Consider the following 14689-nt stretch of genomic DNA (forward strand, 5'->3'; position numbering starts at 1 on the left):
GGCAGCTCTCACGTCGTGCCAGCCTGCCCCGTCTCAGTGAAGCCGTCCTCAGTCATCCTGGGTATCACACACATGCTCCCAGGGTGATGGGCATGTGGAGGACACGAGGCTGGAGCTTAGATTCATCCATAGTTTATAACTGTCTACGCCGCGATCCGTAGCCTGAGCCAACTGCGTCGTATCACCACAGATGGAGGCCACTCTGCCAGCCCGAGGACAGCCAGCAACTCCACCGAGAGGGCACAGGGCAGGGTGGAGCTTCCGCAGAGGCCGTGAGAAACAGAACCGGCTGACCATCCATCACCAGCCAAATGGAAGTGAAAGGAGCCCTGCCAGGGGCCTCCATCACTGTCGGGGAGATGAGAGGCCACAGAGGTGGAGAACGCATCCCTCGAACACATCCTTCATCCCAAGGGCCAGCCAGTGTATGAGAGACGAGGTTGTGGGAATGAGTGGCAGGATGGACTGCAGGTGTTGTGGCCAGGGCCACAAGAGGCCCTCTGTCACACTCCTCTCATGTTGGGGAACCCTGGCAACCCTTTACCACGGCCCGAGGTCATCCCGTGCAGCTGACCCCTAGCAGGGCTACCACTGACCTGTCAGAAGCAGACCCCCAGGGTCTAGCAGCATTTCTGACAGCTCAGTCCTGGACCACGCTCCTCGGCGGAGACGAGGGGTAGCTTGGCACTCTGAAAGGAGCTGGATTGAGGCAAAAAGATCTACTTTGAAATCTCTGAGATGCCCACCTTGGAGCAGCTGTTCCCTTCCCCGGCTTATTTCCTCCTGGGAAACAAGGGTGTGGAAATGGAGGCTCTAAACAGAAAGGAGATGTGGGGGCAGGCATCGGGCTCCTTGCAGCCAGAGCCCAGGCTGGAGGCAGCCGGAACCTGGCGAGATCCTCGTGGCTAAAGATGACAATTAGGGATGAGAAGGGACAGAGCCACGTGTTGCGCTGGCTGGTCTGTTTAAGCCAGGGGTTCTCCATGGGTTACGGGATTTAAAATGAAACGACAAAACTGTTTGACATCTAGGAGATGTTTCACATGTGTGTCCTGGGCAGCTCATTTCGAATCCATCCCAGTGGTCTCCCCCAAAGTGGTCTGTAGCCTAAGAGGTTTGGAGGAACCTCGAGATCTCTATGGGGAGCCACAGTTCCAGCTGAAAAGTCAGGGAGGGAACACGACTCGGGCCTCCCAGAGGGAGAGTAAAGTAACAGAAACCTTCTCCTGACAGGGAGAGAAACCAAGGGCGTCATCGGCGGCCCTCGAGAGTGGCTATGAGGAAACCAGCACAGAATGTGTCCCCGGAGCCTGGGGGCTCAGGGAAGAGCCTGCACTCGAGCTGGCTTCCGCGCTCCTGCTGCGCTGATAAAAGCCTCGATGACAAGCTGTGCTCAGCCTTTTTAATGACATACAGAACACTTCCACATCCATTACTTCATTATTCTCCGCTGTGCCCCCAGTAGCAAGTGTTACATCCTCACTCTACTGACGAGGAAACTGAAGCTGGAAGGGGTTTGAGTGATTGCCCCAAGTCACACAGAGCAAGGCAAGGAGGGCCGAGATGTCCTGACACTAAGCTCAGGACCCTTCACCTCCTTCCAGCCAGGCACACCCAGGGCAGCCCGATGGCTCTGGGGACCGTGACCCAAGGGAGCAGGTCTTAGGACAGCTGGCCGAGGAGGCTGGGAGGGCATGTGGGAACCTATCTCCATGTACACCAAAGATTCAGTCCTCTGCTGGTGGTCTCAGGTGGGGTGAAAACTCTGGAATTGTCACAGGCTTTACATGCCGAGTAATGAGGGCACAGCCATTTCCTCTTTCGTCTAACGGCTGTCAGCCCAAAACGCATGACGACCAGGGCCTGACATGTAGCAGACAGCGAGGTCATGATGCTGAGTCAGTCGGTCACCCATGGATTCATCCGTTCACCTGATAGCCATGAACGGACGCCTGTGCCGTCTGGGCATTGGGAATAGCGTACTCGGTTACAGCCTCTATGCTTAAGTGGGGGATGCAGTGGGGGCACGGCAGCTACGATGAGGACATCTCCGTGTGGTACTGTGATGGGGGGAAGCCAGGAGAGACTCCTCGCAGGGAGGGCAGCCGGGGCTAGACCCACTCTGGAAACTGAGGAGCTGGTGGGTCAAGAAAGAAGGGACCTTCTCAGCAGAGGGAGCGCAGCACGGAAGGGCCCCAAGATGAGAGGCTTCATGGTTTATTGGGGGAGCATCAAGAAATGCAATGAGTGGAGCAGAGGGGGCTGTTAGATTTCAAACTCCTGGCCCTGGCTTTCCACGTTGTGACAGACACACCATCTTCCCTCCAATCCTGCTCCTTTACTACAGCTGAAGATCAGCTTTGCCTCCCCACTTCCAGCGGGAATGAGAGGCAGCGGCAGGGAGAGGGGGCCCTCGGGCCGGCCTGCTGGGGAAGGCCCGCCAGGGATCCCCGGGGAAATCAGGGTTCCTGCAGCTGGGACAATCCACCTAGAGGGCACCCGAACATGTTTCAACATCCGTCTCTTCCCAGGGCTGCCAGGTAGGGTGGTCCAGACTGATTACTGAGCAAGGGCCTTGTAAAGGGGTGCCATTTGTACAGAAGACATATGTTTGCTTTTTCCATATTTGTATTGCAAGATTGTTGACTCCAAAGATGGATTGTTGGTGTGTTTGTTATGAAAAATGTCCGGCTTCGGGCAGCGAAGTTCCGTAGTCTTACAAAGTCAGCGCGTTGTATCCATTGCGTAACAGGTGGAAGGCAGCGTCAGTGAGTGATGTCCTTGTCCCGCCCACCCTCGGGACACTCACGCCTGCCTCTTCTCTTTGCAGTTCTTCCTGTTCATCCTGATCATCTTCTTGGCAGAGCTCTCAGCGGCCATCCTGGCCTTTATCTTTAGGGAAAATGTACGTACTGGGCCCCCTGCACCCTGGCCCCTGCAACCAGCCAGGGCTCAGTGGCCGTCAAGGCCAGCCTGTCCCCTCCTCAGTAGAGTTGGGAGGCTCTCATCCAGCACTTTCAGCCCAAATTGTGACCCAGCACCCCAGCAGGCCCCACAGCCCAGAGGGAGACCCCAGCAAGCCTCTTTCTGCTAAGGCTTTTCCAGAAGGTCTGAGTCAGGGGGACCCTTCAGGATCCCTGCTCTTCCAAAGCAACCCCACACCTGATTCTGGAACCTTCCATTCTGTACCTTGTCCAGCGATGGTCCAGCAATTGTCATTTGACAGTTCAAGGATAGTCAGGGAGGCTGTGTGCCCCATCCCCCGCCCCCCTTCCTCCTCACTGGACAACGAGACATGCAGGAGAATAAGACAGAGCATGCTCAATGAGGCCCAGGCCCCTATCCAATTTGGGCCCCTTGCCCCCACAGGCCACCTTACTCCAGGGGCTCCAACCACCCTGGGCACCAGCTCCCTTCCCCGAGTCTGTAAGAGCCAGGCACCAACCAAAGGTGGCCTGGAAACAGAGAGGAGAGAAAGACGGGAGAGGGACGGGGGAGACGCAGGCCGGCCCTGCGGTCAGCAGCTGAGCTGTGGGCACGGAGGGGAGGAGGAGGCAGTAGCCTATGAGCAGACATCGGTGCCCCAATGGTGCCGCTCTGGGGCTACCAGCCAGGGCCCGGCCCTTTTACTGCAGCAGGAAGCAAGGTGGTTAGACCGTGAGAATATCTGGAGGGTAGGAACCATGGATGTGCAAAGACTCCCTGCTCGCGCGTGGCTTCTTCGGGACCTGGGGCTCAGGGCGCCTGCTTGGCTCCGTCTGAGGGACGGCTCGGGGTGGAGGGCGTGGCGGGAGGGGAAGTGCCCCGTCCTGGGCAAGCCCTCCCTCTGAGAAGTGCTGCAGGGGCGAGTGAGGTTCCCTGCGCCCCGGCCTCGGGGTCATCGAGGGGTTGCATAGACTTCATGTAGATGATCCCACCATGTGGGGAGGCCACAGGCCTTGGGGTGGGACTAAGGGACCCGCCCCGAGTTGGCAGCCGAGGAGAATGCCAGGAGCCTGGCTCCAGGGCCCTGAGGCCTTCCCTTCCCTCCCCCAAAGCAGATAGATGGAGAGGCCAGGGAGGGGCGGGGGCAGCGTCAAGCTGCTGGGCGCAGGGCTCAGCCGCCCTCATCCTCTGCCTCCAGCTCACCCGTGAATTCTTCACCAAGGAGCTCACCAAGCACTACCAGGGCAACAACGACACGGATGTCTTCTCTGCCACCTGGAACTCGGTCATGATCACAGTGAGTGACGTAGCCCCCAAACCCGTGCTGCGAGCTGTCAGAGCCATGACGCCCAGCATAGCAAAAGTCTGGCCTCCAGAGTCCCCTCTGCTCATGCGCCTGTGGGCAGACTTCAACAGTCGACCAGGCCACTGGCCACCGAGCCTCGGAATCGCATCCACACGGCGTTCCTGGCAGCCACTGCCAGGCAAACGGTCCAAACTCGGGATGAAACCTGTCTAATTCCTCAAGCAACTGTCATCGTCATTGATGACAGAAATCAAAGGAACTGTTTATTGGATGCTAAGTGCCTGGTGAGGTAGGAATTGCTACCTCCACCACCATTTTAAAGTTAAGGACACTGGAGGCTCAGAGAAGCTGAGTGACCTTCCCGGGGTCACACAGGCAGAGAGGGTGGAGCCAGCCCACGCCTGGGTGTTCGCTCCACCCGGCCACCTCACTGTGGCCGCTACACAGGCCGCCTGTACTTCCGCCCCCGGGGCCAGCTCTCTCCCCCAGACTCTTCGCTTTGTTTTCCTTCTAGTTTGGTTGCTGTGGGGTCAACGGGCCTGAAGACTTTAAGTTCGCATCAGTTTTTCGACTCCTGACTTTGGACAGTGAAGAGGTGCCAGAGGCCTGCTGCCGAAGAGAACCCCAGACGCGGGAGGGGGTCCTGCTGAGCAGGGAGGAATGCCTCCTGGGAAGGGACCTGTTCCTGAACAAGCAGGTACCGGGCCCTGCTGCCCCAAGCGGGGGCACATGGATGGCCAGAGCTGGTTGGGGGGCAGTGTCAGCCCAAAGGGTCCGAAGACACTCCAGAATCCCATGGGCATGTTGGCCATGATGTGGGGCTGAGTGGGGGCTGAGGAAGCCCCATCCGGGCCCCCGAGCTTCCAGAAGGCACAGCCCAGGGAGCAGGCGTTCGGGCTGGGGTTAAAAGGTCAGGAGGAGTTTTCCAGTGTTCCGGACCGAACGCTCCTTGTAATTCCAATAATGCAGGTCGGGAGCCAGAACCAGAATCACACGGTGGGGGCCCCTCCTCAGTCATGCCCTGTATTTTGGGGGAAGCTCACATTTGCCATGTGGGGGCTCCTCCTGACTCCGAGGAAGCAAGGTTTCCCTGACCTGACCCTCCGAGGTCACAGAAGCTCCTAGACCTTTGCTTCTCTTGCACCCTGAGGACTTCATCTAAGTCTCTGAAAAACCCATTCCCTTCCTTACATATGCCACCTCTGGGGCCCAGTGACCAGCCCCCCACGCCTTGGGTATGAGACCGGGCTGGGTGGGGGCGGGGGGAGAGCGAAGGTGGACTGAGCCCCTGCACCCCCTCCCCTGATAGGCTTTTAATGAGGATCTCATAGGAAAGCTCCAGATGCAGGGGACCCCTCAGGGGACAGGAGACAAGGCCCTGTTCCTGTGGGGCTCACAGTTTAGCTAGGAAAAGTAGATGATAAACAAGCAGCAAACAAACAAAAAGTCATCACTTCGCACGGCAATGATTACTGTGAAGAAAGAAAAGCCAGATGAGGGGCTAGACGGGACCAGGCGGGGGCTCAAGGCAGGCTTCTTGAGAGTCTGGGGAAGGGGACAGTTGAGCTGAAGCCTGACCCTGGCCTAAGGTGAGGCTCTTTCTAGCCTCAGCTTTGCCCCATGAACTCGGTTTCTCCGCCCCTCGTGGTCCTGCCCTCCAGTGCTGTGGGAAGGAGACGCAAAGAAATGAGGGCCCTGGGATCAGGCCACCCCAGGGGCCGGGAGTCCCTGCTCTCGGGAGAGGCTGCCAGACATGGCGGGGGTGGGGAGGGGGCGGTTCTAGGCTGTGGTGCCAGGCGACACGTCAGGTTGCTGTGCCACCTTGGCCAGGACACACTCTCTTGACTTCAGATTCCCTGAACAGTGGCAGAGACTTCTGCCTATCCCCACACTCCATTCACTCCTTCTCTCTCGGAAAGAGGGGCTCTATAAGACCCCATGGCCACCAGATAAAGGCTATCGTCCCCATCTCTCCTGTAGCTAGGCCATGTGACCATGTTCTAGCCAAAGGGAGGTGAGCAGACATGATTTGTGCAACTGAGTCACATCCTTAAGAGAAAGCGCTGTGCACGCCCCCCCTACCCCCAACCCTTACCCCCTGGCTGGGATGCAGCTGTGATGACAGCATCTCAGACCTTGCAGAGGAGCGCGGCCCCGTAGGATGTCAGAGCATCGAGAGAGAAGCCTGGGCCACTGACAACTCCAGAGAGCAGAGCGGCCACCACGGCTCAGAATTTGATATGAAAGACAAATGAACTTCAAACTTGTTCAAGGAACTGCTGTTAGGAATGCCTGGTGCCTATAGCCAAACCTGTGTCCTGAGGCCACTTGGGAATTGTCCCAGGAAGCTGCTCGTGGGCCCTGGTCCTTCAGGGCTTTTCCAGCCACGCTCCCCATTTCTGATTCATCCTCTGTGACAACGCCTCCTTCCATCTTCTGGGCATGGCCTTGATGTAGGAGCTCATGGCAGAGGTCCCTGAGCAGCTACATTAGTTCTTTACCATGATTCTTCCTCTGACCTCGGGGGTATTACCGAGATTGACTTCTGGGATTCCGTTTCTGAGACACTCACATCCCTCCTGAGCATTCTTCACTTTTAAAAGCCTCTGCTGAGGAACTACCTCTGTTCTTCTTCCAAAGCCCTCTTCCCTAAAGCCCAGGATGCATTTCCAATTTGGCCTTACATCCCCGTCGCTGTCTTGAATCAGTGAGCGACATGTTTGATTGCAAGTTACTGACTCAAGGGGCTTAATTAAGCAAATAGCTTTGTGTTCCACACATGGCGAGAACTCTGGAAGGTGGTGGCTTCTCACGGTGTATCAGTTGCTCTGTCATGTCAGTCAAGACCTGGTCTCTGTGATCTCTGTGGCCCTTCATTGTGCTTACCGCTTCGTGGTGGTAATATAGCTGCCATAGCTCCAGACATCCCACCCCTGTTCAAGGCAGCGGGCAGAGCATTAGCCTCTTTCCCAGGAACTCCCAACAGACTTCTGCTTAGGTCTCACTGGCTAGGACTTGGTCACATGGCCACCAGGAGGCAAGACAGAGGACACTCGTCTATGGGTATTGAGTTAGTCCACCAACCCTGTTTACCATTGAACTCTAATGAAGAGAAATGAGGAAATCTCAAACAAACAAACAAACAAACAAATGTTAACCTATGATGAATACTTGGGCTTACCACATTGATGTGACTCAAACTCACGTGGCAGCCACCCCAAGCAAGTCAGGCAAGACAGTCGCCCAGGCAAGTCAGGGATGTGTTTTCTGCTGGAAATAAATCAACGGGTCTCCCAGTAGAGGGCGACCTTGCTAGACCTTGCCTCCAGACCAGCAGGGGACCGCCAATAGGAAACCATCCAAATTCCCCATCTATCTGGGTGATCTTAAGTCTCCTCTCCTTACGGCATCGCTGTCTCTCTGCTGTATCCCCACTGTTCCCCATCTGCTTCCTGCTGGGTTAGGGGTGTGTGTGCTGCTGTGACTCTCCTTGAAACAAAGTGCTACACTCTCATCTTTCTGGCAAGAAAAAAGCAATTCAGCCAGAGTGAGAGCAGCATATGCAAAGGCCCTGGGAAGGGAGGGAGCATGGTGTGTTCCAGGAACCAAGAGAAGGCCAGCGGGGCCGGAGCACCGTGAGTGAGGGCATCGGCAGGGCCCGACCATGCTGGGCAGCAGGGCCGTGAGGACGCTGGAAGAGCAACAGAAACCATGCCTAGTTCTACGTGGGGAGCGGGGGGCGGGGAACATGGCCATGCTGGTGTTCTGGCTGCTCTGTGGCCGGGGATTAGGGGTGGACAGCCTGAGTGGACAGGAGGGATGTTTACACTGGTCCCAATGAGAAGCGACAGTAGGTTAGACTAGGGTGATGGCAGTGGAGACACAGAGAGGTGTACAGATGTGAGAAGTTATCCAGGAGGTAAGGGCTACTACTCTCTGTGGCGGTAGGTCGACTGTGGAGGAAGGAGGGTGAGGAGGTGTTGAGGGCCTGGTTTAGGGGAAGGTCTCGAGTTCCGTTTTTGGACACATTGAGTCCTTGGGACATCCCAGCAGAGGTGCCCAATGGGTAGCTAGCTGGGCACATGGGGCTGGAGCTCAGGGGAAGGTCCACGCCGCAGGCCCAAACATGGGTGTTCTTCGTGGCGGCACCTCTTGCCTAGCTGCTTTTGGTCAGTTGAGGTTAGAGGGGCAGCTGTGGGCCGGAGCCAGGGTGGGGGTGGGGTGATACTCCCTCCCTGCAGAGAGGGAGCATGGGAGCTGGCGACAGCAGCATGGTTAGGGCACCGGCAGTCTGCGGTGAGGCCGGGAGAGACGGCGCCCCACGGGGCTCAGTGAGGGGAGGACAGCCATCGTGAGGGGGAGGAAGAGGTGATATCCGGGGGTGCGGACAGGAGCTTGGGCCCTGAGCCAGAGGCCTGGCCTGGATGAGCGAGAACCGAGCCTTCCTGATGCCCAGCTCCCTTCCCCTAGGGCAGAGGGAAGAGCGGCGGGACCTTGGACTCCCTGTGCAAACCCTGCTTCCTTTCCTCCCTGTATGTGGCCTTGAGCAGGTGGTCCAGCTGCTCCTGCCCTCCTTCCTCACATGTAGGATGCAGGGAGAGCCCTCTTCCCCAAGGGGCTACGATGAGGCCTAAGTGAGAGCAAGCCCATGAGGCCCCAGCAGAGCTCCCGACGGGGTAGACACTTACGACATGTTGGTGGCATCATCCCATCCATCCCCCCTGACCCCCGCTTACTCGGAGGGTGTCTCAGTATCCGGGGCCTTCGCTGGCCAGCCCAGTCTGCTTGGCCCAGTCCAGGGACCCAAAAGGTCTTCAGCACCAGAGCCAGATGGCAGGGAGATGAGCGGTTTAGACCTCAGGCCCTGCGCACAGCAGAGGGGCGCGGGGGTGGCCTCCCTCCGCTGGACAAGGCCGCACTCGGAGGAGGCATGTCAAAGTCAACTTCAAGCTCAGAAAGGGCTTTGCTGTGTCTCCTGTCCCCTGCCCTTGTGGAACAGGGGGGTGTGTGTAGAGAGAGGATGGTCTGGCAGCGACGTCTGGAGGCATAGGGAGTAAACACACACACACACACACACACACACACACACACGCTGTGCTTACTGTCCACCCGCCGGGACGTGCTGAGAGGGCCATCGAGGGAGGGAGGACGGTCCTACAGGGCTGAGGCTTTGCTCTGTGCCAACACTGCTGCCTGAGCTTTGAGGCCACACGCCAGTTCCCTGGCTTCACACCCCTGTCCTGGTGCGGGCCCCCGACCCGTGACCCCAGACTATCCTTCCAGCTTCACCTCTGATCCTTCCTTCCCCAGGGCTGTTACACAGTGATCCTCAATGCCTTCGAAACCTACGTCTACCTGGCCGGAGCCCTCGCCATCGGGGTGCTGGCCATCGAGGTAAGTGAAGGCCCCACTTCTGCGGCTCCCCAGAAGCAAGGCACACACGAGGCCTGGGGAAGATCCCCCAAGGCCTGCAATCCCCAGCCCATCTCCATCTCCACGTCCTTAAGCCAGGACCCCTGGGGCCCCACTCTGGGGTCTGTGGGTAGTAAGCCCTGCCATGCCTCTCTGCTGGCTGTGTGTCATCACTGGACTCTGGACACGTCTGAGCAAGTTCTCTGGGTCGTGGGGACAGGCAGGACCTGAGAGGCACTCCCTCATCTTCCTGCCACCCCCAGTCTCCATTCCTCTCCCACCAACCCCGCATATCAGCCCCCCAAACCCACCCAAGGTCCAGAGTGAACTCTCGACTAAAGGCTCAGCACAGCCGACTTGAGGGAGGGGCTGCTGTCTGTGCTCCTAGATCAGGCCCTTCCTCTGCGGTGTTTAGGGCCTGTACAGCCCTCCGAACCCAAGGGCCTTCTTAGCCTCCTTTATTTGAAGGTCCCAGCGCCCTCCGAAGGAAGGCGGTTGCAGATTCTCGCAGACACCAATAGGTGTCGCTTCAGCCAGAGGGCAGAGCCTTTCCTAGATCGCAAACCCACTGCTCAGGGAGATTAGGAGGGCAGTGTTGCCCACACCCAGCAGTCTTCAGGAACAGGTACTCTGGGCCTCAGCCACCTGTCAGCCTTCAGGAACATGAAGCCAGGGCGGCCTCCCCTCCCACCTTGCAGGGCGGCCTTGAAGGTCCTCCAACACCTGGCAACATTGCCGCCCGGCTCAGCTCCTTACTGTCCCTTACAGGCATGCTTAGAGCAGTTTGTGGAGACTGTTGGAGATGGACGAGAGGAAGTGGCCATTTATGTATTCATTCAGTCATTTATTCACTCAGCAAGTATTAATTGAGGCCCTACTATGTGCCAGTACTATTTGAGGTGAACAAGTCCTCTTGGGGGACGTAGCAGTGACTTCGAAACAGACAGACCTGTGCCAGGCCCAGGGAAACTGCAGGCATGTGATGCAGGAGGAGCGTGGGCTTGTAAGAGTCCAGCTCCCCAGCCCCTCTGGGAAGCAGAAGCCGGCTCCCAGGTGGGAACCTTTACCATGGTCCTAAACCAGCCTTGCCTCCCTACCCCACTGTCCCTCCTGGAGATTTGGCCATGAGGTCTGGGAACCGTCCTTTGTGCTACTTACAAGAAGAGGTGTGGCCATGGGGGCATCAGCCAGTCCGGTGGGAGGCGTACCCCCAGGCAGTCCCTGCCTGCCTCGCCACCCCAGGGCCCTTAGACAGTGTTCAGTGGCTGCCCCCCCTATGCCCTCCCTGCCTGCTAATACCAGCCCTGGTGACTTTTTACTAAGCATCTCCTACATAACAGGCCGCATGATGTCGTTAGATGATCGTCTTAGACTTCAATCTCACCACCTCCCTGTGAAGGAGAAGTGGGAGCCTTCAGGCTGTGAGCACGTGCTCTGGGGTCAGATGCCTGGACTCAACCCCTGGCTTCCTGGCTTGTAACTGTGTTACCTTAGGCGGGTTACCTGTCTTTCTGGTCTGTGAAAAGGTGTCTAAGAAAGCGCCTCAATCTGTGCCTGGCACATGGTGAGTTCTAGAGGCATAACAGGCCCAGAGAAGGGAAGTGTTTGGCCCACGGTCACCAGTGGCAAGGAGGGAGCTGGATTTGAAGCCATGTCTCTTGGTTTCCAAAGCCCCTTTCTCGCGGTGACTACACCGCGCAAAGGGGCCCCGCGGCTGGTGAGAAGGGCTTGCCGCCAGGGGGCGCCGCGAGTCCCCACAGCAGGAGTGTGCTGAGAATACCGCGCGCGCCCGGCCCGTGTCCCGCAGGGCGGGCGCCCCGTGGAGGGATGCGGGCCCAGCCTAACGAGCCGACACCTACTTTCTCTGCAGCTTTTCGCCATGATCTTCGCCATGTGCCTCTTCCGGGGCATCCAGTAGAGGATGTGGCCTGAAGCCTGGAGACTCACCCTGCCCACCACCACCCAGCACCCAAAGCCCTCCCCTCCCTCACGCCCCTGCCCCCTGGGCTCCGGAGGGGGAAGGGAAGAGGAGGAGGTGAGGCCATCATAAGTGGCCAAAAGAAGGGGCAGGGGGAAATAGCTATTTTTTTAACAAAACGAAGTGACGAATTTACTGACCGATGTACCCTGCCTGGATTCTGGGGCGGGGGCCGTGAGCTCTCCGCAGGGGCCCCAGCACCTGCGCCCCTGCTGCAGTGTGCACCAGAGACCAAAGGAACACCAGCCGCAGGTCCCCTCCGCCCAGCTGGACTCTGGCAGCCCCCGGCCTGGGGCCTTTTCTCACAGCTTCAGGACCAGGCGCCAGGAAAGTGAGGATTTGGGCAACAAGAAGACAAAAGCAAATCTCGGAGAAGTCGCCAAGGCCCAGGGGCCCCAAATGGACTTGGTCAACATGTCCTTGAGGACTCGGCACCGACTCACAATCCCTGGTCCTCCGGTCGATGGAGTTGTCCCTGCTCCAGCTGAGGCCGAGAGTGGGCTGCGGACGCTGGATCCAAGAATGGCCCAGCTGGTGGGGTCTTAGCTGTCCCCTGCTGTTGGACCATATAATCCGGAAGGTGCAGACTTTCATCCAGTCACACAGCACATGCACAACAGTTCTGGACAAGAACTGGGTCATCTTCAGGCTGCCTTCTCTCCCTCCACCTCTGTCAGTCCAGCAGGCCTGCTGCTCACCCCCACCCCAGCCTCAGCATCGTGGTTTCCCCAGAAGAGACAGGGTCCCAGGTCCACAGCTAAAAAAATTCGGGACTCTGTCCCCCCTGCCCTCCCTCTCACCCCTACTCGCATTTCCAGGTCCCCAAGAACACGCACACGTACACACACCAGAGTCCCCTTTCCACACCGCCCACCTCTCCCCACAAGCCGGTCCCCTTCCCTGTTCTCCACCAGCTCCCCAGCTTCTCAGAGCTGGAAGGAGCCCCCAAGATCACCGGGTTCTTCTCTCCCCACCCAGAACCATGGTTTGGATATCTTCTGTATGATCCCAGCCAAGACACCTCCACCCTCTTCTTGTACACCTCCAGGGATGGCGAGTTCACTACCTCCCAAGCAACCTTCTGCCTTTGGACTGCTCACTATAGCATCAGCTCAATGCACAGCAGAAATTTTCCTGTGGTTCCGCCCACTTGCTCTCTCCTTCCCCGAGTGTTAAGGCCACGTGTTGTCTCTCCCTGAGCCCCGTTATCTCCGGGATAAAGAACTCCGGGCATCTCATCGTTTCTGCTGTGACCTGGTTTCCTGTCCAGTCTCCATAGCGCATTTCTGGGTGCTCCTTCCCCTCCAGGCTCCGGCAGGAAGAGGTTTTCCCATAGGCTCACCGAAACCCACACAGCACCCACAAATCGGCCCCTCATATGAAGACTTAAACCAGTGTTGGCAACTGGATTGCAAGATGCCTCAACCTCAATCAACCAGGAAGTGGCTGCCGGGGTCCGTGCTGAGGACCTGAGGTTCGGTCTGGGCTCTGAGAGAGGGCGGCGGGATCCTGATGTCTGACAGACCCCTTATGCTTGATTAGTGATGTCTGCCGCAGGCATGGGAATGGGAGGGTCGGCATGGTGGCTGCCCTCCTCTCTTTGTCTCTCTTCAGGGTCTGAGAGAAGCCTATTCTGTGTCACAAGCCCTGTGCCAGCTTCCAGCCTCCCCTCCTGCTTTCCAGCCACAAAGCTGCAGCCTCGAGTCCAGTGGTCCCTCAGTCTCCCACTTGCCCCCTTCTGAGGTGCAGCCAGGGCTCTGCTTGCTGTGAAGACTTGGTTAGACCCTCCTCCCATCTCTCCCTTTCCCCTTCCCACCAGCCCTGGTCCTCCCTCCAGGTCTCCAAACTGAGTCTTTCCAAATTGTCCCTGGAACAGCCTGCTCTGGCATCTCCATGATGCCATGAGCTCCCTAGGGGCTAGCCATCCCCAAGATCCAGGGGGCCCCACAGCTGGAACCCCAGCCCAGCCTGAGAAGGGCCTGGGGCCTGCCCCTCTAGACTCACCCACACGCTTACCTCCAGCTTCCTGGAAGAGGCACATGGCTGGTCTGAGGTTGACCAGAAAGAAAACAACATTAAAAAATCCCAGGCTGCTTAGGCAGAACTCAAGGCCAAATGGGGCAGCTGCATGGCTCTAGTCCAGGGGCGGCCCCAGCTTCTGGGCCCCAGCTGGTCTCCCCCTGCGCAGGAGAATCTGGGCCCTTGAAAGTAAGAGGAGCCTGACATCTGATACCACCCGGCTCATCCAGTGTCTTCCACTCCCGCCATTTCTGGGCCCCATAGGAGTTGAGAAGAGGGAAGGTCACAGAGGCCCCATCTGGCTTACGTGGGATCATCGGTGGTTGTTAAACTGTCACCACCGAAGGCTTCCCAGAAAAGTGCCAAGGAACCCTGAATCTGTTCCACTGACCTGCACAGCCACTGGCCCCTCAGGCTGGAAAGGGAAAGCGGGTAGGTGGTCTGCTCTCCAGCAAGAGCCCAGGCTGGTAGGTATTTGCAAGGCCGCTCGCAGCCATTTGAGGGGTGTGAGAAAAGAAAGCTCTGCCCAATCTAAGGAGCCTCTCTCAGGCTCCAGATCTGGCTGGGCTGGTCCGGATACAGCCCATAATAGGTGCTGGTGGCAGTTGTTGGCTGCCAGGGGTTGGGGGAGGCTAGGAATGCCCCTGTAAAGACTTCCCGTGATCCAACAGCAGGGCAAGGGCCAAAGAGGCCCTTCCAAGTCGTCACACACCCACCTTTTCATTCCTGCTCCAAAAACTACTGTCTCTGGGAGAAGGGGATAAATCTGAGGGGCTAGGGCCCCTCCTCGGCCTCCTTTGTCCCTCTCCTCTATCCATGCCTAAGGGGCCGAGAGAGGATCCCTCAAACGAGCCGAGGCCCCAGAACCCCGTCTCCCCAGAAGACCCTTCTTCCTTTCTACCATGGGCCCTATGTTAAAAGTCTATTTTGAAAACTGTAAATGTTCCTTGCAGTAGATAGCGGAGCTAATTTATCATGTTTATTTCCTGTGAGCCCCCTTTTTATATTATATATCAAGAGTTTTTGTAATATAAAACAGGACACCCACA

The 14689-nt window shown here is 57.7% G+C and overlaps 1 protein-coding gene across 6 annotated transcripts in view; it reads left to right on the forward strand.

The window, feature by feature from the left end:
* Positions 1–14689, forward strand: part of TSPAN18 (tetraspanin 18) — a 173051-nt gene extending 158362 nt beyond the window's left edge. For 4 of the 6 annotated variants that reach the window (XM_016146819.2, XM_016146818.2, XM_016146820.2 and 1 more), the window contains 4 exons: positions 2831–2905; positions 4124–4222; positions 4746–4928; positions 9542–11396. In XM_016146819.2, the coding sequence (XP_016002305.1) occupies positions 2831–2905; positions 4124–4222; positions 4746–4928; positions 9542–9874 (690 nt within the window). In that variant the 3' untranslated portion in view covers positions 9875–11396. Of the gene's footprint in view, positions 1–2830; positions 2906–4123; positions 4223–4745; positions 4929–9541; positions 11397–11513 lie in introns of those variants that run through there. The other 2 variants (XM_016146823.2, XM_036221860.1) reach the window with 2 other exon arrangements.

This window comes from Rousettus aegyptiacus, unplaced genomic scaffold (assembly GCF_014176215.1).
Source record: "Rousettus aegyptiacus isolate mRouAeg1 unplaced genomic scaffold, mRouAeg1.p scaffold_m13_p_5, whole genome shotgun sequence".
NCBI lineage: Eukaryota > Metazoa > Chordata > Mammalia > Chiroptera > Pteropodidae > Rousettus > Rousettus aegyptiacus.